Source organism: Myotis lucifugus, unplaced genomic scaffold, assembly GCF_000147115.1.
Source record: "Myotis lucifugus unplaced genomic scaffold, Myoluc2.0 scaffold_448, whole genome shotgun sequence".
In the NCBI taxonomy this organism is placed as follows: Eukaryota; Metazoa; Chordata; class Mammalia; order Chiroptera; family Vespertilionidae; genus Myotis; species Myotis lucifugus.
In genome coordinates, this window is record NW_005871496.1 from 47,798 (window position 1) to 70,953 (window position 23,156).

The window sequence follows — 23,156 nt, forward strand, 5'->3', positions numbered from 1 at the left end:
AGGGCTCCGGGTGCCTCTGAAACCTTCCTTGTATTAGGTAGTTACAACGGCAGGCACTCTTGAAGCCAACAAAAAGAAGTCATTAAGATGCACACAGAATCAGAATTATTAAAGAGAGAGAGAGAACCACATTTCACTTCATTCAAACTGCCAAACAAATGTGGAATATTCTCTAGAGTATCCTTGATAAATGATTATTCACTCATTCCTCCCTGTCAGAGAATCAATTCACTAACATGAAACTCACTATGTTATTTAGTAGTCTACTATATTTTGAGGTTGTGCTAGAAAGTTCTTAGTTTTATCAGACTGGTATCGACCTTCCTCTAACTTCTTCCCATTGGCCCTAGTTCTGACCTCTGAAAACTGATCCTCTCTCTTGCTACATGACAGACTTTCAAAGATGTCTGGCATCATAAATTCTCGTTACAGAATAGCAACTATGCGTAAAGCACTGTTTTGCATTTTACTATCTCAATCAATCCTCACAATAGCCCTGCAAAGAAAGGGTCCACAATACTAAAGAGCAAACTATTACTTAGCAAAGTTAAATAACTTTCTCAATATCACAAGCTAGCAAGAGGCAGAACTAGAATTCAAACCCAGGTCGTAATTCCTCTCTACTTCTCTTCTCCAAAGACCCTACCAACATTCCTCATATAACCTAGTTTTGAGACCTCTCACTGGGCATTAAAAGCACAGGCTTTCAAGCAAGATGAACAGAGATCTAAATCCCCAGGTCTGCCAGTTGGTATTTGTGTAACCTCTGGCAAGTTATTTTCTCTAAGCCTCAATTTCCTCATTTGTAAAAGCAGGTTTCAAAGGATTGCTCTGAGGACTCAATGAGATGGGTCATGTAAGCATAGCAGTGCTTGTACATGGTAAATGCTCAGTAAATTATACCTATTATTTTTGTGCTGCCACTGCTATTGTGGTTGTCCTAGTTATTTTGCCATTATTTCTGGTGGTGGTGATGGTCTTGCAGTAATAAAAATGAATTCAATAACCAAGATCTGGTTTAACCAGAATAGAGAGCAGTGGGGCTAAAGCCTTCCTTGTTTTCTTTTGGGGCCATCACAGGACAAAAGACAATATTATAAAGGAAAATTAATAGAGGATCACATAAAATTTACATTTTTCACATGTCAAAACTATTATAAATTAAAAGGAAAAAGATAAAACATACCTATGACATGTAAAACAGGTAATATATTCTTATATAAATATCAAATAAGTAAAAAAAAATTAAAATCCCAATTTTCTAAAAAATGGACAAAATACCAAGAATTTCATAAAACAGAAATTCCCAACAAACATAAGAAAAACTATTCATTTCACTATTTTTCAAAGAAACTAGATACCACTGTTTACCTGCCAAACTGTTATAGGTTTGCCAATTTGTTGCTGTTGTAATGTTTAAGTACTGATGAAGAAATGCAAACACTGGCATTCTCATACACTGCTAGTGGGAGTGTGAATTGGTACCACCTTTTGGAAAGCAATATGAGACTATAGTTCAAAAGGGCTGTAATTTCACTTCATGGGAATAAGGGATTATTTGTGAACAAAATGTTTATCAAAGCATTATGATATTTTAAGAAAGGAAACAACCCATATGTCCAGTAATAGAAATTTAAAAACAATATGTATACTGAACTACTATGCAACCATTAAAAATCACATTCTCAAAGAATATTTGAAAGTCTTACTAAAGTATTCACAATATATTATTAAGTGATAGAGTAGGCTCAAAACCATGTGTACAGTATGATCCCAATTATATTTGAAAAAAATAAATAAAAGTATGTATAATCTATGAATTAAAGAGATATCCATCTAAATGTTAGAAGTTGTTACCTGTGGATAGTCACAGTATAAGTGATTTTTATATTCTTTTTAAAACTTTCATGTTTCTTAAAATTCTCAAATATTCTATAGTCCCATATTGCTTTCCAAATATTCTATAATAAGTATATTTGGCTTTTATAACATAAAAAAATAAAAACATATGTTGTGAACATTAATTAGATTTAAGTGGTTGATTCTAACATTCTGGTTCCTTTTGATCACTGTTTCCCTTTTAATTACTAACAAATCATCTTTTAAGTAATCTATTGTAAAATATGCTGGGGATTAACATTAAATATACTCATCTGGAATTCATCTTTAAAACTTTACAATTCAGCCTATCAACAAACTCTCCTTTTCACCTGTTTCTCAGTTATTTTCGGCATAGATTCCATGGCTATACCAATGCTAGGTTATTTGCCTATGCTTTTGTCCACCTGGTTCTTATCTTCAAAATTTATATCAGATATTTACATCCTTCATAGAATTTCCCAATGGAATAAAAAGTGGCCTGCTTCCCCTGTGCTCTAATAGCACTTGGTACATATGTGAAATATAACTCCAACATTTATCATATTACTGAAATTATTTGAAAGTCCCATTTTAGAGTATGACCGCTAGAGTACAGACACTATGTTCTATTAATCCACATATCTCCAGTACTTACACAAGAGCATACAAATTTTAAAGTTTAGTTGAATCATGAATGAAAGAAACAAAGAGAAAGTTCCCTACTATTGAACCTGAGCATTGTTTTTAAGGTCCATCCCAACACATTGAACCTGGCTAGTTCTATCATAGCTCTATCACTGATGCGGAGGAGTCCTGCCTCTCTCTGGGATTAGTTCCCATTTTTAGTTTGATGGGCCCTTCCATAAAAAAGAAGATAGTACTTCTTTGGAAGTATTCTCTGCCCAACTTTCCCTCTTACAACCCTGCCCTGCACTGGGAGTTGAGGATGAAAGGCTTGAATTTCAAAGTCCTTACAGCCTCAAAAGATACATACCACAGGCAAGTCTCCATCATCTTCCTCTTCCTCCTTTTCGGGTTTAGTGGTGGAGATAGATGTCCAGCTCACATCATCATCCACAATCCGCATTCTAAATGGGGGGGCGGGGGGGGCGGATAAAAAAGGAGAAACGTTCTTGGGTAACAGCCTATGCACACTTATCTATTGGTTTCGGGATAAAGCTCAAAATCCTACAAGATCCTGCAAGGTCTACCACATCAGTTTTCACACACTCAGTCCCTTCTCTCTGCCTAACCTACTGTTCTCATTCTTTACTGGGAAACTCGTACTCATTCTTAAGAACCTAATATATAACTTCCTTGAGAATACCTTCCTAACTACTCTCCCATCTAAGAACCCGTTACACGTTCTTGAAGTACTTTCATTGCACTTACCACAAAGGAAATACATCAATTAGTTGTCTAAAGCCTGTATCCCATTAGACTACAAGCTCCATCAGGATAGGGACTAAGGCTTTCTCATTCAGACTGGCATCCTCGACACCCTGCAGCAACTGGCATAAGAAGTATTCAGTAAATACTCGTCACACAGATACACTAGGACTGACTGCAAATAACAACGACTGCCATGGGTGAACAGTTATTCCCTGAACAGCCAAGATCACTTTGTACATCTCTAACCACAACCACCACCATTTAATACAAGTGATATAATCCGGTATTGCTCTCATTTCAAAGATAAGCAAACGAAGGCTGAGAGGCCCGAAGCCACACAGCCTGAAAAGTGGCAGAGCGAGGACTCACTCTCTGATCAGTGTCGCTGCAGAGCTCAAGCTGTTTTCACTACAAGGTACTGTTTCCCAAGAATCCACTCAAGTCAGAGGCAGGAAGGAAGAGGCAAGGGTAAGGGGAAAGCCAAACCAGGCAAGACAATGGATCCGTGCTATGGACTTAGTAGGCGGTACAAGATATATTCGTTTCCTAGGGCAGACTGGGTGGCCTAAAACAACAGGAATATATCCCCTCAGTTCTGGAGGCCGAGTCTGAAATCGCATGGTATGTGCAAGGCAAAGCCCGCTGGGCTCCAGGGGGGACCCTTTCCCTGCCTCTTCCAACGTCCCGCGGCCCAGGCACCTTGGCTCGGGCACAGTCTAAGCTCAGCCTCCACCTTCACATGGTCCTTTTCCCTCTAGGCCTGTCTCTGTGTCCAAGCCTCTCTCTTTTTTTTAATAATATATTTTTATTGATTTCAGAGAGGAAGAGGGAGAGAGAAAGAAACATCAATGATGAGAGAGAATCACTGATCGGCTGCACCGGGGATGGAGGCATCCCGGCCTGTGCCCTGACCGGGAATCGCACCGTGACCTCCTGGCTCACAGGTCACGCTCCACCACGGAGCCACGGCCGCCAAACCTCTCTCTTCCTAAAGGGACACCAGTTATATTGGATCTGGCGCCCATCCTGACCCACGAAGGCTTCATTACTTACTTCACGGAAGCAACGTAAAGCTTACGAATTCATATGCGTCTAAAACGCCCACAGCGCCCGGCAGGTGGCAAGAGCGGGAAGTGGGGACAGGGCGGCCCCGCAGGCAGGGTCTGAGCACCAAGCACAGAGGCTCTGGCCCGAGAGCTCGCCCGTCTCTCGGGGCACAGGGCGCATTCTCTACCGGAGACGACGGGAGGCTACAGAGGCGGGGAAAGGGATGCAGGCCACAGTCTGGCTTGAACACAAGACCCGGGGCGCGATCAGTGATTCTCTCTCACGGGGCCCTCAGCCCAGGGTCGGGGTCGGGGGGGGTTGGGGGGGGAGCCTCACCCCAGCGGGGCCCTCAACCCGGCGGGGATCGAGGAAGGGCGGGCCGCGGAGACGGGAGGAATGGGGGCGGCAGCCCCGCCAAGACCCACTCACCCCTTGCCGCCGGCACCGCCAGGCTTAGGCCGCTTTTTGCGACGCTTGAGAATGGACTCGGAACCCGCGGGGCCGCCGGCATCGGCCCGGGACAAGTAGCGCTTCAGGTACTCGGCCTTGGAGATCGGCGGGGCTGCCGCCATGGCAGCGCGGGGCGGGGCGACGGCTCGGCGCGGGTGTCAAACTCCGCGACGCAAAACGGACGCGCCGGAACCGGAAGTGGCGGGCCGCCGGGGACGGCGGAAGCGGCCGGGTCGAGCTCTCGCGAGCTTCCCGGGATGGTGTGGGCTCGCCGTCGGTCCGCATCCCTCCGTTGTCCACCGTCTGCCCACTCAGCAGCCACACAGCGGGCGCTTTGTGGCCGTGAGGCCGTGGCCACGCGGTCCCGGCCCGGCACCTTCAGAACATAATGCAGTGGTTACAGACAGGCGCTAGCGTTGGTGTATCTGACCTGGGTTCCGTAACTAATAGCTCTATGGTAGGGGTCCTCAAACTTTTTAAACAGGGGGCCAGTTCACTGTCCCTCAGACCGTTGGAGGGCCGGACTATAGTTTTAAAAAAAACTATGAACAAATTCCTATGCACACTGCACATATCTTATTTTGAAGTAAAAAAACAAAACAGGAACAAATACAATATTTGTATTCGCATGTGGCCCGCGGGCCGTAGTTTGAGGACCCCTGCTCTATGGCCTTGGGCAGGTTATTTAACAAACTGAGGACTGTAAATGCTTAGAACAATGTCTGGCACATAGTATTGTTGGTTTTATTAGTGTAAGTGTATTTAGGAAGAAGGAATCTGCTCTCAGGCTTCCAACTACCATTGGAGAGGAAATCTGACAGGCCAGCGTGGCTCAGTGGTTGAGCATCCACCTAGGAACCAGGTCATGCTGGATTCCCGGTCAGGGCTCATGCCCGGGTTGCAGCCAGTCAAGATTATTTCATCGTTGATGTTTCTCTCTCGCCCTTGCCCTTCTTCTCTGAAATAAATTTTTTTAAAAATTTTTTGAGAGGAAATCAGGAATTCCAAACCAAATGTAATACTATTAAGAATGTAGAGGCTTCTAAGCTGTGTAATTTGCCCATGTTTGACCGTGATAGCCCCTGGCTGTCTCTTACACAGAACCTGGCCAATGGAAGGGACCTGGATACTTCCAGCACAGCAAGAGGGGAAGTGAGAGAGACTCAATTCCAATATTCAGGTTCTGGGGAGAAAGAGTTTTCTTCTTGTGGCATTAAAAGCTTTACTTGAATTATCTAAATTAACCCTCACAATCCTCATAGTTTTATTAGTCTTATGTTACAGATGAGAAAACTGAAGCTTGGGGAGGTTAAAGGAATTTGCCCAACTTAGCCGACCCTTGGAAGCAGAAACTAGCAAAGTGGGATGCAAGATGTAACCCAATGTTTCTGAAATAAATTATTTTCTTTTTATTTCTTAAGTTAAATTTCTGTCACTGTTTTAAAGTATAGTAGTCAAGAAGGTATTGTTACACTTTACAAATACACATATCTTGGGATACATGTTCAAATATAGGTTTGGAGATCACTGCACTGGAGCCTGAGCTTCTAACCACTTGGCTATACTGAGGGTCACAGCACAGGCCCAGAAAGGAAGGCAGGCTTGTGGGAAGGGAACACTGGACCAACATAGGGCTTCACTAGCTGGAGGGCCCAACGGTACCCATATGCAACCCTGCCTTGGCTGCTCATCCCTTTGGTGTACCTCAAACTGAACTCCACAGCCCTGTGGTCAGCAGACAATTTGGAAACGCTCCTATTTCTACTCCAGCGCACATTAGCAGTGTAGTCCTCTCAGCTCCATCAGCCCATTTCTATCTTCAGTTATACCACTTTGCACAAGCTACCTAACCTCTCTGAGGCTGTTTCTTCATCTTTAAAATGGGATTTTATTTATAGCTTTTCCCCAGAAAGGGTTTAAAGCAGAAACAGACACACCTTAAAATTTTTGTAATATGAGAAAATACATCTAAAAGCACTTCACGTCCTGGCCCGTGTGGATAAGTGGCTAGAACATCGGCCGGTGCACTGAAAGGTCACAGGTTCAATTCCTACTCAAGGGCAGATACCTGGGTTGCAGATTCAATCCCTGGCCCTGGTCGGGCACATGCAGGAGGCAACCAATCAATGTGTCTTTTTCACATCGATCTCTCACCCTGCATCCCTTCCCCTCTCTAAAAAGTCAATGGAAAAAATATCCTTGTGTGAGGATTAACAAAAAATAGATAAAAGCACAATTACTAACTCACTAATCCTCACAAAAACCCTACTAAGTGGCTGCTTTTATTACCCCCATTTAACAGACCAGGACACTGAGGCATTAGAGGTGCCGGCACTAAAGGGCTTCCTCAATCCTGAGCAAACACACACAGCCAGCACCCTTCTCCTCAGCTGAAAACACTTCCATTCTCCTATACAGAGACATGGGCAAACATTTTTAAACATAAGAATAAAGCCAAGTGTCTTAAACACACTGCCTTAAATTTAAAGAGGAATCATCCCCTGCAGTGTGCTACAACTGAGATGCCAGATGTACAAAGGACACATACTAACGTTACAATGAGTCTTACTGAACCCATTAACACTCTCCACTAGCAAAGTCAATTGCCCTTCATATTTATTCCATGTTCACGTCATGACAGATGTACACTCCATACCTGTGTTCACAGCTCTATTGGCTAAATATGGCTGTATTTAATATGCTTGAAATATGAAGTAGAAGTGCCCTCACAAACGAACTCTACCTTCCCCGTCTATCATGGTTGTGAACCTGAATCTACATGTTCTTGGGCTGGCGGTTTGACCGTTCTCCCCTGGCCTTTGAGCAGGACCCTTCCCATACCTGTTACCCATGCTACTTCCAGTCACCTAACAAGGCTCAATACAGGATGGGAAATTTGCAAGCATCTGCGGAGAATTATCATTTAACAGATTAACCACATGCCATGTGCCAGAGCTGGGGGGTAGGACACTCACCCCCATCAGGCTGCATAGTGAGACTGGATGGAGCGGAGTATGAAACTGAAGGCTTCCAGGCCTTGGCCATCAGAGCAAGTGGTACCTCAGCTGGGTTATCTGTCTGGTACCTTCTCCTCAGTCAGTCTTTCCTGGTTCAGAAACTCAGGTTATCATTCCCAATAACTGGATGGAATCTGTGAGATTGCCTAACACCAAACTCACAAGACAGCGATAAACCAAATGCCACTTTCTCCCCTTCACAATGGGAAATGAACCTGACATCAGGGCCCATCTTTCAAGCACAACCATCCCATAGGGAAAGTCATTTAAGAGACCAAATGATCAAACAGACGGCCTGGGGAACACAGATCCCCAAGTCAGTTGGACATACATCTATGGGCAATCTAATAGGGTAGAGCACTTGCTTAGAAGCCTATTCAAAGTGCTGTAGCTTTATAGTTTGAGTCATTGCTAAGTTTAGTCTTGAAATTCTTAAAACTCTTGCTCACAAAAATGTGAACTACATGTATGGGAGTCAGTCCTACATAGAAGTAGTTAAGGTGCCAAAGCATTCACTATGGAGAGATGTCTGAAAACTGAACCTCTGTAAACAAATACATTTAAGAGGGAGGAGGACATTCCACACAAGGAATGTCTGAAGTACAGGGGAAAGCAGGGATGCAGCATCACGAGAGAAGAGACAGGTTGAGAAGAGAAATGGTCCACTGTCCAATGTGACAGAAATGGAAAACTAGAACATTTTCCCAAGTGGAAAATCCCGCTTGTGATCTTTGAGAATAGTGCAGTAGAGCAGCGAGAGTAGAGTGGCACTACCAAGGCAATTCTTCCGAGCTACGTTTGCAGCACAAAATGCTAGGGGTTGCCATAGTATTTCAATCCACAGGTCTTTCTTGAACAACTACCTTGCAGCCAGCACTGCAGGAGTCATCAGTGGTTAATGCAGACACAGAGCACTCGCTGGGGAGTCCAGGGCCTGGGCCACGGAGTGCCAAGTCACAACCAAGTCCCTCTCTGGTTGAACCTGTTTCTCCATTTGTAAGAGCGGGACTAGAGGCTCCCAAACACCCCCAACTGGTCAACGTCTTCCAATCTCGGAGCTTTTGCATTTGCAGTTTCCTCTGCCTGGAAATCTCCTCTCCCAGCTATTCACATGGCTTATTCTCTTACCTCCTCGGCTTTGCCTGAATGTGGAATTTCTACCTTATTAAGACCTTCCCTGACTACTCTATTTAAAATAACTACCCCACCTTCTCTGACTCTATCCGTACCCCTTCTTTGCTTTTACATCCCTCCATAACACTAATCACCACTTGACCTACTGTTTTACTTATCGGTTTATTATCAATCCACCCCCACCCCCAATGTCCATTTTCCCCACTAGACTTCAAGCTTCGTGAAAGCAGCACTTTGTTTTGTTCACTGTTCAGTGTGTGCCTGGCACAAAGTGAGCACTCACACATCTGTGAAGGAAGAACGAAATGCCAGCTCCAATCTCCAAATTACAGTGGCCACACTGGAGAAAATTTTCTTCAGGAGGTGGAGTCTACCAGCATATCAATTAAGGACAGTGAATTCCGGGCCAGTGCAGTTTGACAGCCATCGTTTTAATGAGAACTTCTTCACCTGTGCTGGACTCCCTCCCTCGGAAGATTCCCTTCGTGTGGAGAGTCAGTATTTTGTACAACCAAAACCAACACCTAAACTCCAGCTGCAGCTGTCTTCCACCTTCTTCAGCTTCAGAGTTCCAGCTCTAGAGGACAGCACGGTGTGGACAGAGGGCGAAGACTTGTGGGAAAAAGTGATAGTGACATTCCTCATAGTTCGCTTCCAGGTCTCTTCCCAAGCTGACTCACAACCTCCAAAATAAGGTCAAATACCCAACAGGGGTGCACTTGCACCACACACAGTTTACAAAGTGTGCCAGGATCTTTGATTCAGACCAGATGCCCTCCCCACAGGAGCAGTTGAGGAGGCCACTCCCCGCTTTTCTAATAGTAATAAGTAAGCCTGTGGTCTAAGCAGTACAGGAGGTTGGCTGGGAAACGGTCCACTGCTACCGTGGAGCCAGGCCTGCCTCATAGCCCTCCGTCTTCATGTCATTGAGCCCTAGCTCCTCATTTTGGTCAAACGTGCGCTTATAACGTTCCACCTTCATCTCCGGATCGTCTTCAGGTGCATACACATTCTGGAAGGCCAAGGACAGATCATCAGTGCCAATACCATCCTGCTATCCTCCCTCCCCAGGCTGCTTCCAATGCCCACTTTCTGCAGAACTCTTGAGTTTTTTACTCTAAGCACCACCAATTCCCCATGACTAGGCTCAACTAGTGGGAAGCAACAGAGGCCACATGGGCCAGGAGTAGAATTAGGGAACAGTCCACCTAAAATACTTTCTACCTGCACCTTCTTATGAGGAGTGTAATAATAGTCTTAATCATGCAAGGACCTTAGAACAGTTTTGCCTGACCCATAATAACTGCTCATTAAATATTAATGTTATTGTCAATCACCAGAATATCTCCCCAGTCAGTTTAACGCCTTTCAGTTTTCCTATATTGGACAAGGGACCATTTCTCCTCACTCCACAATCAGACTTGCAGAATGAAAACATCATCACTGGACTTAGAGCTGGGGACAACTAGACTTTAGAAGGAAGGAGCCTAGAAGTATCCTTTTTTCACTCTTGACACACACTTACAACCACTCCCACATTCCCCCCTTTCTCCCTTATGTTCTAAGTTCTGCTAAGAGGTTCCTTGATAAAGAGCAGTTCATTTAGAACCAAGTCTCAGTTTCTGGAGAAATGATACATGTTCAAGGAAAGTCAGAAAACATATCTCCATGAAATATAAGGGAAGGTCTACTGTACCTGCAAGTAGCTGTTTCCTGCTGGATCATTCATAATAAAGTGGGCCTTCATTTTACCCTCCATGATCTAAAGAGGAGAGAATACAGTATGTAAATTTTACAAAGCATGGAGAAGCTAAGTCTACCAGATGAGAATCAAGCCAATTTACACTGCAGTATGCCCAAGTTTCATGAACTGGTGAAATGAGGTACTTCTAAAAGTAGAGTGGAGAAGATCTAAAGTAAGAATTGTTTACACCCAGCCGGTGTGGCTCAGTGGTTGAGTGTCGACCCATGAACCAGGAGATCAGGTTTGGATTCCCATTTAGGACACATGCCCGGGTAGGGGACATGCAGGAGGCAGCCGATCAATGATTCTCATCATTGATGTTTTTATCCCTCTCCCTCTCTCCCTTCCTCTGAAATCGATTAAAAAAAAGATATTAAAAATAATAATAAATAAAATAAGAACTGTTTGATATTATTTAAGAAACAATTTTACATCCCCAATTTCATCTCCCACTCCAAACAGGCCAACTTTTATCCGAGAAGACTGAAGGACTGCCCTTCCTCTACCCCAGCAGAAGACTGAAGGATTCAGTGAAGATACCACAACACACTATGGACTGGGGCCATGGCCTAGTTGAGGGTAGAGGGGAGGGAATCAAGACAGGAGATTAAATGAATGTACCGTTATTGGAAACAGACATACCCCAGCCCTCTTCCCAGAACACCTGAGACCAGGAAATGGAGCACCCCCGACGGGAACCTGACCAGCCTAAGAAGAAAGACCTAACTACTCTAGCTTTGGCGCTACCTCAACGAGGCCAAACTAAATCCCTTACAATGAGCCCAATGTCAGCAAATCACCACCACTCGGGTTTTTTAGTTTTCTACTTTTAAATAGACAACCAATGATTACCAGACATCAAAGCCCCTAATATTGAAAGACAGACATTTACATGAAAAAAACAAAACAAAACAAAGAACAACTTAGAGGAAATGGAAACAATGCAAGGAAAATAAAGTGCCAAAAAAAAGCCCAACATTAATATTCTCAAGAAGAAAAAAATGCTACATCCTTATACTATTTTCTAAAAAGGCAGAGGAAGAGTATTCAAAGACCAAAAAAAGCTCTTAGAAAATAAAAATGTTAGTGAAAATGAAAACCTCAACTAAAAGATTGGAAAATAAAGTTGAGGTAATCTCCTCAAGTAGAGAAAACACAAAGAAACTGAAGACTGGACAAAGGATAAGTACTTTACAGAAGACCAGAAAGTCAGTCTAATATTCCAAAACACAGGGTTTCAGAAGGAACAGAAAGGAAGCAATTCTCAAAAGGATCACCTTAAAAAGCTTCCTATAACTGAGCCACGTGAGTTTCCAGATTCAAAGGACCTACCAAGTGCTTAGCACAGTGGTTGCAAACTGACCCCACACCAAAGCATATCCTGGAACTCCCCATCACAGGGACAAAGCAGTACAAGAACAGGTCATATACAAAGATCAGAAATCAAAATGCCTGAAGACTTCGAAATAGCCAAACTGGAACGTGGAAGACATTAGTGCAATGTCTTTCAGATTCTGATGAAAAATTATTTCCATCCTGGAATTCTATTCCCAGCCATTAATCAATGTAGGGTGACTGAATCCTTGAATAACGAAATTTCCAGACATGTAAGGTCCCAGAAATCTCACTTCCCACGCACTTTCTCAAGAAACTAGTGGAGAAGATCCTCCAACAACATAAGGGAGGAAACTGAGAAAGAGGATGACATGGGACATGGAAACCAGGAGAATCCCCAACACGCTGGTTAAATGTTTAAAAGGGAGCAAGAAAGGGTAGGCAGCCTCTCGTTCACTGGAGCCCCAGGACCACAAGTACTGACCAGCCAGAGTCCTCTCACCTGGTCCAACTTCTGGCTAAACTCCTGCAGCTTGTCCACCTGGCCAGGATTGGAACTGTCACCCAGAGTGAAAGGGTTCTTGGTCACCTGCAACAAACGTCACCCACACCGCTGTACGCTGGCTCTGTGTTATAGGTCTGACCATAAGCCTGGTCGGGGTGGAAGTTAAGCCAACTTCTGGTACAACTCCTACAGCTTGTCCAGTCGGGGAAGCATGGTCTTCATTTATCCCATAACCACCTTTCTGATTATTCCTAAGAGCTTATGGATTAATCTGCCAAGGCGGCAACTGGCCGTGTGAAACAAACTATAAACATGTTCTTACAATATGAGTGAGCCCTAGTCCTAATTTAACAAGAAATGCAAAGTATAATTTACGAAGACAAAATGCCTAACGACTGAGAATTAAATGAAATGATTCATCAGGAGGACAAATATATGGGCTGAGTCGACAATGCATATATATGTTGGGGAGTTTTAGATGCTGAAAGGACCTTCACCCCTCATTTTACAGTGAAATGAAAACCACACATGTCTCAGAGTTAAGGCCTAGCTAGGAATTTTCAATCAGAATTTCCCATAAACTTATCTTCACAATCCAAAATAAATTTAAGTCTCTTAAATCAGCTTTAAGGCAAAAAAAAAAAACCCATTATCAGCTCCCAAAACTAGGACATGTGAGGTCCCCTAGCCCCTCCCCACAGCAGCACTGCTGAAGTAGCCATGCACTACTCACCAGGTCCCGGATGTCTTTCAGCAGCCCCTCCAGTGTGGTGAACTTGCCTCCAAAGATAGCCATTCCCAACTCAAATTCCAGTTCTGGGATTTCCACACTGCACGTCTCAGACTGTGAGATGAGAGGTCAGCATAAGCTCTAAATCAGGAGCCACTAGAGAAAGCTAACCAGAGTCCTCCTGCCACATTAATACCGCCTGTGACAGTTTGGGGACAAAGTCAACCGTCCCCGTTTTCTGACTTTCTAGTTAAAGCTGGACTCACTCCTATGCTATGTACCACAGGAATGGAACCAAACTAATAAAGGGACACTGAGTCATGGCTCCAAGCTGCCAGGTATTCTGTCATCAGAGGCCAGAGACAAGAGCCTCACAGACACTGCCAGCAAACAGCTGCCCACTCATCAGAAAGAGCTTGTGGGTCGCCTTCTGAGCCTCCACTCACAGAAGTAAGGAGGCACCACACAGCCAAAAGACATCATTTAAAAAGACAATTTCCCCGAGAGACAAGTCACGTGAGGAAGACGGTCACTTTCCCACACAAGCTGTTACCTTGAGCAGGTCTCTGGTCATATCTGAGGGGTCTGTGATACGGAGTGTGATCCTGGTGCCCAAGGGCTCTACTGCTCCTCCAGATTTCACCTGCAGACAACAGTAGTCAGCAACAGCAAGAAGACCCCGAGCCGAGCCTCGTGCCCAGCAGACCTCACAGGGTCGGCTTGGACCACCAATCAGGCCCGCTAAAGGCTACCAAGCACAGAGCCTTCTAAATGAATAGTGGCAGCGGTCACCCAAATAAAAACACCGAGTGCGCCAGGAGCAAAGTGCTCAGCACCTGCCAAAACGCGCCCCAAGGTGACAGGAAACTCTAATTTATCTTTAAAAAAATGATTATTGGGATTTGAAAGGGACATTCAATTGCATCCAACATGTGAATCCCCTTTATAATATTCTGGCTTAAGAATTTAACAGCTTATGCTTGAATAGACTCAGGGAAAGGGAATTTACAGCCCTCCAAGGCAGCCCATTCTATTTTTATGAACTTCGAAAATGTTACTGAGTCAAAATCTGGCTCCTGTTCCTTAAAACCAAACTTGAAAATGTCTTAAACGAGTGTGCTTATGGGAGGCAGCTGATCATTGTTTCTCTCACATCAATGTTTCGCTCTCTCCCTCTTCCTCTTCCTTCCTTCCTTCCTCTAAAATCAATGGAAACATGTCCTTGGATGAGGACAGAGAGGGAGGGAGGTCTTAAACAAGTTATGATTAGGCAGATAGAAGATAAACAAGTTATGATTATCTCTAACTTTTCTCCTCTAAGCCAATTCCCAGTTCCTTCAATGGCCCCTCACCCTACACCAGGGGTGGGCAAACTTTTTGACTCGAGGGCCACAATGGGTTCTTAAACTGGACCGGAGGGCCGGAACAAAAGCATGGATGGAGTGTTTGTGTGAACTAATATAAATTCAAAGTAAACATCATTACATAAAAGGGTACGGTCTTTTTTTTTTTAGTTTTATTCATTTCAAACGGGCCGGATCCGGCCCGAGGGCCGTAGTTTGCCCACGGCTGCCCTACACTAAGCCTAAGTGAAAGACCCATCCCCCACTCCCCTCATCCCAAAGCAGATTTAAGAAGGGTGAAGGTTAGAGAGGTCACCCTCAAGTTAGTCTTCCCAACCAATGGAGCCCTCACCTCATTGGTCCGATGACCGCAGTACTCGCAGTTGGTAGCCATGATGATAACCTCCTTAAAGTGGGGGATTTCTGTAGCTGGAGTTAAGGGAACCTGCTTCCAGGATAGCAAGACCACCCTCTGAGAAGAACAAACCCAAACCCTGGTCCCAGGACTACAGGAAACAGATCCCAAGAAGCAGCCCTAGTCCTCCAGAAGAGGGCAAGGTCACAACCCACGGTGCCTCCTGTTCACAAATGTTGGCCCAGGCCACTCGAAGGAGCCAAGACTACAGCCCAATTCTCTCTGTAAACCCAGAAGCCAAGGTGTGGCCTCATCACAGGCAACATCCTCATCACTCAGAATGAAACGTGTTTTCCATGAAGGCAGTGGTCTCCAGCCTGAAGATATTCTTCACACCCAAGTCAGAGGAGCAACCCAACTGCCTGACGAAAGATACGAACTAGCTTCATGTTGGTCTGAGCTGGAGCATTGCATTCTGGGCAGTTTGTACTGAACTGCAGCACCTGGAACACAACATGGGGATGCGGGGGTGAGCCCTCCCCAGCAGGTGAGCCCTGTCAGGCTAAAGCATTCAGTTGGTATGCGGTGGTCGCCTGTGTTGGTGGAGAGGAAGAGAGCCATTGAACAGCATCAGTCTCAGCTCACAACTCTGCTCCTTCCTCCACAGTAGCCAATGGGACTCACTTCGTTTCTGAGATCTTCCTCTTGCGGCTTCTCTTCTGGCGCCTCTGCCTAAAGTAGCAAAGATGCAAATCACATGTTGCACATGTATCTCAGCCTCCCGACCCCCTGCCTTGGAGCGCGGGAAAATGCTGTGGCTTGCTTTTGTCAGCTGCCACCTCATGAGTTTAACAGAGAAGCTAGAAAGCAAAGCCCCAATCAAGGGAAGAACAGAGCTTAAGGAAAGACCAAAGCTATTGTCGTCCTTTATTGTAAAGTGCACCCTAAGCCCTGACACGAGCTTGATGGGAAGCACAAACGTGCTGATATAGGTACACAGGGCAGCAGCAGCAAAGTAAGTTTCCACCAACTCCTCTCTGGCTTCTTCAGCTCGCTTACCTGGAGCCCCAGCATCTCCTCCTGCTGCGGAGTCCGGTTATAATGTGTGATCACCAGGGCGTCATCTTTCTGGGGAGCGTGAGGGTTTTCCACGAAGCTGTTCCCTGAGGGGTCATCAATGATCTAACAGACGGGTTAAGATTAATTATAAGCCATGTAAAATCCTCCACCTACCATCAGCCCACTCAGGCACCACAGTGGAAAAATCCCAGACAGTCTTAACGGTTTCTCCTCTCTTAAATTGAGGCACCTAGACACCCTCAATACTCACCAGGGTGAAAGGAGAGGCCACCTGCTTCAGCTCTTTCAGTTTGACAATGAACTCATCCAGTCTTTCAGCGACGGCTTCTTCATTTGCCTGACAGGAACCGAGAGTAAAAGTATCAGCCCTGGTCATAGACCTTTATGCCCTCACTTCCTGTCGTGCCCGAGTCACTTCCATCAGGAAATCATCACCTTAGCGTGAGTGGGAACAGAGAGACTCAGACTTCACAAGAAGATGTAGCACATAATTTGAAGATTATGGGTGGTGCCAGATGAGCCTCATTTTCTCACTCATTCAACCCTTTAAACCAGGCATTCGTGCCACGTTAAATATGAGTCCCCTCATGGGGCTCCCCAGCTAGTTAGGAAGACAGATGACTAATACGTAATTATATCACTTCTGTCATAATAAACAGACAGTGGAACACTCGGAAAGCATAGCTAAACCTAAGGGAGGACAGGCTCTTCAGCGGTAATGATACATAGTCTGTTGGCGGCGACAGGCCTGAATATACACTGGCACAGGCGAAGTGGAAAGAACAGTAGATGTTCTGTATGCAACATCTCGGCAGCTATGGCATCGCCATATACTTCCCCTAAAAGTCCTCCCGAAGTTCTGTCAGACAGTTCACCTAGTGGAAAGCTGAACACTCTATTCAGATGCATGTAAGTAATTCTTCCTTGAGCTGCTGCAATCAGAATACCCCAGCTCACCCTTCGAGTGGGCTGGTCCTGCTCCAGGCCAGAGATGGCTCGGCTGATCAGTCCTTCAACAGTGGTCAAAGCTGGGAATAAGAACAAAGGACAGGGGAGTCTGGGCTCCGCTCTCAAGTGCCTGTGTGACCCCGGGCAATTCGTGTGACCTCCTTAGGCCTTGAATTCATCTGTAAAATGAGGCTAGCAACAAAGTTCCATTCAGCTCTAACAACAGTGATGACAAAACCCTGTAAGTAAACACCATCTCAAACTGCTTTAGCTAAGTGTTCTGCTGAAGGTCAGTCAATGAAGACCCCAACGATTACCAAACCCACACACAGCCACTAGACCTGGCCGGGGTTTTACAAGACAGTGAGTAAGGGTCCAGCTACGCATAAGCAGCCCAAATACCTGACCTTGAACTTACCTCCCTTCTGGCTGAAGGCAGGAATTTCAAAATCTAACTCTGGAATCCTTGTGGTGGCCGAGTCCGTCTTCACCACTTCCCGGTTCATGTCCTGGTCAGAGAGAAGCAGGTGCAGGCCAGAGAGGTCAGAGGTCAGAGGCCAGCAGTGCCCCCCCAGGGAAGGCCAGGCTGCCCTCCATCAGACCCCTGCTGCCCACGTGGGGCGAGTTCCCCGCCTAAGTCCTGCTCACGTGGCGCCTTCTCAACAATGTACAAAGCCCCTGCACACGCCCCACCTGGTCGGCCTCCCACCTGGTCAGCCTCGGCACCCCTTCGTTTCTAAGGAGACAGGGAGGCGTGGACACGCAGGGGATTCACTCCGCCGGGCCCGCCGCCCGCCCCGCGCCAGGCTCTCACCTCGGCCGCCCGGACCGTCAGCGTGTAGCGCACGCCCTGGTCCTGGATCCTGCCCGCCGACTGGACCTCCGTGTTGTTCCAGCCGCAGTGCTCGCAGGAGAAGGAGCTGACGATCACCTCTCTGAAGAAGGGGATCGTGGTGAGCAGCAGGCGCGTCACGCCCTGGGGAAGCAGAAAGCCAAGGAGAGAACCAGTGAACCCAGCTCCCCACCTGGCGACCCCGAGGGGCCTCACCCCCGGTGCCCCCGCGGCCCTCCCGCCCGCCCGCGCCTCACGTCGCGGTAGCAGTTCATGCACAGCGACTCGATCTCCGTGGGCTGCTGGCCCTCGTCCTCGGCGCTGAAGGGCCGGAACACGCGCGCCGGGGCCGGGGCGGGCGAGGGCGCGGCCGCAGCCCCCGGGGGCCCCGGCTCCACCGTCCCGCCGGCCGACATCGCTCCACGCGCAGCGTCGCCGCGGCTTCCGGCTCCTGGCCTCCCGTGGCCCCGCCCCTTCCGGCGGCACTTCCCTCCGCGGCCGCCCCGCCCTTTCGTAGGGAGGTGGCCCACTCTGGGCCCCACCCCCCTTTTTTTTTTAGATTTTTCAATTGATTTTTTTTTTAGTTTCTATCCAAATCCAGTAATTATTTTTTAATCCAATAATTATGAACACTTTTGCCACATTTGTCACTACACACACACAATTATTTTAACAGTAAGTTGCACCCTAGCTGGTTTGGCTCACTGCATAGAGGATTGGCCTGCTGACTTAGGGTCCCGGTTCTATTCTGGCCAAGGGCATATGCCTGGGTTCCGGGCTCGTTCCCCAGTAGGGGGCATGCAGGAGGCAGCCAATCAATGATACTTTCTCATCATTGATGTTTTTATCTCTCTCTCTCCCTTCCTCTCTAAAATCAATAAAAAAAATTTTTTTTAAAGAGTAAGTTGCAGCACTAGCTGGTTTGACTCAGTGGATACCAGCATTGGTCTGCAGACTTAGGGTCCTGGTTCGATTCCAGTCAAGGGCACATGCACAGGTTGTGGGCTCGATCCCCAGTGTGGGGCCTGCAGGAGGCAGCTGATCCATGATTCTATCTCATCATTGACGTTTCTCTCTCTCTCTCTCCCTCTCTAAAATCAATAAAAATATATTTTTAAAAAACAGTAAGGTGCAGACAATAATATCTATACCTTTGAATACTTCAGAATATATTCCCAACACACATGCTGGGAGAAGAAGAATCTTTTCTTACATATCCAAACTATGATTACCAAATACAGGATATTTAACATTGATACAGTACTATTATCTATACTAGAGGCCTGGTGCATGAAAATCATGCACTGGGGGGTTGGGGGGGTGTCCCTCAGCCCAGCCTGCACCCTCTCCAATCTGGGATCCCCTGGGGATGTACAATTGCCAGTTTAGGCCCAGTCAGACATCCCTCTCACAATCCAGGACTGCTGGCTCCTAACCGCTCGCCTGCCTGCCTGCCTGATTTCCCCTAACTGCTTCTGCCTGCCTGCCTGATCACCCCCTAACCCAGCCGTGGGCAAACTACGGCCCGCGAGCCGTGGGCAAACTATGGCCAAATGAATAAAACTAAAAAAAAAAATGAATAAAACTAAAAAAAATGATGTTCACTTTGAATTTATATTAGTTCACACAAACACTCCATCCATGCTTTTGTTCCGGCCCTCCGTCCATTCTTTTGTTCCGGCCCTCGCCCTCGAGTCAAAAAGTTTGCCCACCCCTGCCCTAACCACTCCCCAGTTTGCCCACCCCTGCCCTAACCACTCCCCTGCCAGCCTGATAGATGCCTAACTGCTCCCCTGCCAGCCCGATTGCCCCCAACTGCCCTCCCCTGCAGGCCATCTTGTGATGACATGGGGGTAGCCATCTTGTGACCACATGGGGCGGCCATCTTGTGCAAGGGTGTGATGGTCAATTTGCATATTACCACTTTATTATATAGGACTAGAGGCCTGGTGCACGAATTTGTGCACAGGTCCAGTCCTTCTGCCTGGCTAGAGATCAGGGCCAATTGGGGCCTATCGGGGAAGACCGGCAGGGGGAGGGACCACGGGAGGTTTGCTTTGGGAGTGCACTGACCACCAGGGGGCAGCTCCTGCATTGATCGTCTGCCCCTTGGTGGTCAGTGCACGTCATAGCTACCGGCCAGTCATCTGGTCGTCTGTTCATAACGGTCGCTTAGGCTTATATATATAGATACAGTCTGTATTCAAATTCCACATCTTGTCCCTCTGATGTTCTCCATGGCAACTCTTTCTCCAATCCAGGATCTGATTCAGGACCAGGCATTGCCCCTAGTTCTCAGGTCTCTGGTTTCCTTCAACCTGGAAGTCCCTCAGTCTGTCTTTGTGTCTTATGACATTGGCATTTTTGAAGAGTACAGGTAATTTGGGTTTATCTGATGTGTTTTTTTTTTAGTTTTTTATTATTTATTTATTTATTTTAAATAATTCTTTATTGTTGAAAAGTATTACATATGTCACCTTTTTCCCCCCTTTAACCCCTTACAGCCAACCCCCGCCCCACCCCCACCCCAGGCCTTCACAAGAAGGGAGAGGGAAGAGAAACATCAATGTGAGGATGTGAGACTGAACACTGATGGGCTGCCTCCTGCACACCCACCAGGGATCCAGCCAGCAAAGGCAGGCTTTCAGTTCACCGGCCTACGCCCAAGCAGCTGAGCCACCCTGACCAGGCAACTCTGGGCCCTTAGAGAGCAGTACGGGGCTTCCCTGTTGCCAGGATTATATGACCCAAACTTCCATAGCCGGATTCAGGCTTTGCCTCTACCTCAGTTCAGGTGTCACTTCACCAGGACATCCTCCCAGAGCCAGGGCAGTGTTCGCTCCGTCACAGTGTCTCCATCGCACAGGGTTCTAACTATTGGCCACAGTGTTTGACCACAAGAACCAGGCCTCTTGCCGACATCCTGGGCTTCCTTCGATCCACTGTTGGACCAGGTGATGCTGCGGCTCTAGTCCCTCAGTCCCTCTCTCCCTTTCTGTTTTTCTCACTCCCTATTTCTGTCCTCATAAACACCTGCCCAAATTCCAGCCTCAAATACACAACCCTCAGTTTTAGTTCCACCCCTTCATCCCTACCACATCTGCTCCCTCTGACTACCCTTCCCAGTTTCCTAACAGCAAAAACACCTTTTATTTGGAGGGAGGGGGGTAAACTTTCCTTTCCAGCACCTCCTCTCCCTGGGTACCGCTCTCAGTTCTGTTGCTAAATCCAGATGTCTGGGTAGAGATCTAGGCTGCGGCATGATGCAGCCAGCTTCATGTGGGGTCTGTGTTAGGAGGAGTGTGGAGGTACAGGGCCAACTGAGCTGGACTGAAAGGGCGCTGGAAGGGGCGTGCTTACCCTGCCCACTACCCCCCCACTTCACCTACCCCCAGCTTCAGGGTTCTCAGAGGACCTATGAGGAGCTTCATTGCCTCCAAGTGAATCTATATGTGGGGACTGGGGGGTTTAAGAGTTTGGGGTTCCCAAGAAGAGGGCCAGTGTCATAAAAAGGGGCCATTCAAAATCTGGAACAGCAGGAACAAAAGGGAGAGGCCACCTCAGGAGCCTGCAGGTGAGGCACACTGTCCTGTGCCAAGCCGGCCCGAGAACGATGCAGGTGCAGAGGAAGGTCGCTAGCCCCACGCCCACCCCCAGGCCAACACAGCTCTCCCCTAAAGCAGAGCACAGCCAGGCCCAGGCCCCTCTGGCAGACTCGCACTGAAAGGGGGTCCCTGAGAAAGTACAGCAGGGGCCTGGAGTGGCCGATGGTGTGATTTGGGGATAGTGGTGAGGGCACTGCTCTCAGACATGGTCCGAATGAGAGTCACACCAGGCAGACCAGTTTCCATTATAAACATCTATTTCAATGGAGTCAGAAGTCTAGGCTTCAGTCTGAGCGTCAGAGATGGGGAGGGCACCTCGTAGACTCCCCAGAGGGTTTAGGAAGCCCCCACAGTTTGGAGGCGTGGGCAGCTGTTTAAAAGCAGAGCTATGTAAGAAAATATGGGCCCTGCTCCCTCCCATTACAACTCCCACCATTTGTACCCACCAGCATCAGAGCGCGCAGGGATACACACACACACAGTCACATGCTCTCTCCTCACATTCTCCTCCTTTCTCCCTTCTCTCCAACAGAAGCTGTCGTGGCAGCCCTGGGGAGAGGAGCTGCTCTCCGGACAGCTGCAGTAGTGGCCACCAGGGGGCCAGAGTGGTTGCAGCCAAGCCCGGGCCTGAAGAGACAGGCTTCCAGCACCATGGCCACGGGCTGGCACTTAATTTCCCCGCATAGAGCGCCTGTCTCCCTTCCCACTCCCGCCAGCACCGAATGGGGCAACTCGGGAGGACTCCCAAATGAGCACGGGAAGCCAGGTTCGCAAATCCTGGTGAGTGTAATGCATCTGGGTTGGGGACTCACTCGCAGGAGGCTGGGTAGGCAAGGGACAACTGCCCCTTCGGTGGCCTCACCCATCCTGCAGGGCCCTCCACCCTCTGCCCAGTAGGCCACTGTCGAGGACTGAACCATGCTTGGGGCTCCCTGAACAAGGAGCTGGGAAGTGGGCCCGGACAAACAGGCCCTCAGGGCTCCCCTCCATGGCCCAGATCATGGTCACGAAGGCTGTAGTTTATGTCTTCCCACAGGTCGTCCAGACGGGCCTGCAGCCTGCTCCGGGCCTTGCCGCTGTCCGCGGGGAGGAACTCGGGGGCGAAGGCGCTGTGGCTCGGTGGGGGCGGCGCCAGCTGCTGCTGGACCTCCTCCGTCTCCTGGTCGATGGCGCGGGTGAAGGCGGCGATCTGCAGGAAAGTGTCGTGGCGGAAAGCCTGCAGGCGCTGGCGCACCTCCTGGGACAGCGCCTGGGGGTCCGGGTGGGCCCCTTCCCCGCCCGTTCGGGCATAGGCGCTGAGCTCTTCGCGCAGATGGTCCAGGTTCTGTTGGATGCCCGCGTGCAGGGCCTTGGCCTTGAGCGTGAGCTTGTGCGAGAGCAGCTGCACGCAGCGGCTGAGGCGCGCGGGGCTGGCCACGGTGTGCGGGGCCACGCTGCGGTGTAGCTCCTGCACGTGCTGCCCGATGCCGCTCACCAGGCGCTCGGCGTACGGGTGGAACAGCTGCTTGACGCGGCCGGTGTGGTGCACCAGGCTGCTCTGCATCTCCTGCAGCAGGTTCCTCCACCTCGACCACGCCGACCAACAGCTGGGCCTTAGGTGTCCTCCCCGACCAGGGGCAGGTGCGTGCTGCTGTTCTGCACTCGCAAGGGCACCTGCTCCCTGAAGGAACCTTGTTTAGAGGTCCTCAGCTTCGTGAGAGACGTGGGGAGTTTTAAGCAAGCACTCTGCAACACCTCCCTATCCGAGTAAGGCACTACCTGATGTCGGGAAGAGGTGAG

The 23,156-nt window shown here is 47.9% G+C and overlaps 3 protein-coding genes across 11 annotated transcripts in view; all 3 read right to left on the bottom strand.

Moving 5' to 3' along the window:
- Positions 1 to 9,319, bottom strand: part of BUD13 (BUD13 homolog) — a 28,945-nt gene extending 19,626 nt beyond the window's left edge. For 2 of the 7 annotated variants that reach the window (XM_014468327.2, XM_023744313.1), the window contains exons 1-3: positions 9,184 to 9,319; positions 4,729 to 5,125; positions 2,855 to 2,948 (exon numbers count right to left, since the gene is read on the bottom strand). In XM_014468327.2, coding sequence (XP_014323813.1) covers positions 2,855 to 2,948; positions 4,729 to 4,871 — 237 coding nt within the window. In that variant the 5' untranslated portion in view covers positions 4,872 to 5,125; positions 9,184 to 9,319. Of the gene's footprint in view, positions 1 to 903; positions 1,063 to 2,854; positions 2,949 to 4,635; positions 4,651 to 4,728; positions 5,126 to 9,183 lie in introns of those variants that run through there. The other 5 variants (XM_023744314.1, XM_023744316.1, XM_014468328.2 and 2 more) reach the window with 4 other exon arrangements.
- On the bottom strand, positions 9,044 to 18,222 carry ZPR1 (ZPR1 zinc finger). Of its 3 annotated transcripts, XM_006102946.3 has the most exons (14): positions 18,030 to 18,222; positions 17,755 to 17,916; positions 17,359 to 17,449; positions 16,950 to 17,020; positions 16,243 to 16,329; positions 15,972 to 16,094; positions 15,597 to 15,644; positions 15,349 to 15,415; positions 14,910 to 14,980; positions 13,768 to 13,857; positions 13,218 to 13,328; positions 12,482 to 12,568; positions 10,597 to 10,662; positions 9,044 to 9,912 (listed from the first exon to the last, which is right to left on the bottom strand). In XM_006102946.3, exons 1-14 carry the CDS (start codon positions 18,186 to 18,188, stop codon positions 9,781 to 9,783), a joined length of 1,365 nt encoding a protein of 454 aa, XP_006103008.1. In that variant the 5' UTR covers positions 18,189 to 18,222; the 3' UTR covers positions 9,044 to 9,780. The 3 variants fall into 3 exon arrangements, with proteins under 3 accessions (XP_006103008.1, XP_014323809.1, XP_023600086.1); XM_014468323.2 differs by lacking the exon at positions 12,482 to 12,568; XM_023744318.1 differs by lacking the exons at positions 9,044 to 9,912; positions 10,597 to 10,662 and having other exon boundaries at positions 12,499 to 12,630.
- A 4,064-nt stretch (positions 18,223 to 22,286) lies between these two features.
- APOA5 (apolipoprotein A5) overlaps positions 22,287 to 23,156 on the bottom strand; it is a 1,899-nt gene continuing 1,029 nt past the window's right edge. Inside the window, 3 exon segments of the mRNA XM_023744295.1 lie at positions 22,287 to 22,938; positions 22,940 to 22,972; positions 22,974 to 23,047. Of these exon segments, the coding sequence (XP_023600063.1) occupies positions 22,351 to 22,938; positions 22,940 to 22,972; positions 22,974 to 23,047 (695 nt within the window). The 3' untranslated portion in view covers positions 22,287 to 22,350.

What these genes read in the sequence shown, in the direction of transcription:
- ZPR1 (XM_006102946.3), bottom strand. Translation starts at nt 18,188, where the DNA reads ATGTCGGCCGGCGGGACGGTGGAGCCGGGGCCCCCGGGGGCTGCGGCC. An exon ending in AGGAGATGCTGGGGCTCCAG is followed by an intron (nt 15,645 to 15,971) that starts GTAAGCGAGCTG and finishes TTGCTACTTTAG; the next exon opens with GCAGAGGCGCCAGAAGAGAA. An exon ending in AGGAAGATCTCAGAAACGAA is followed by an intron (nt 15,416 to 15,596) that starts GTGAGTCCCATT and finishes GTTGTGTTCCAG; the next exon opens with GTGCTGCAGTTCAGTACAAA.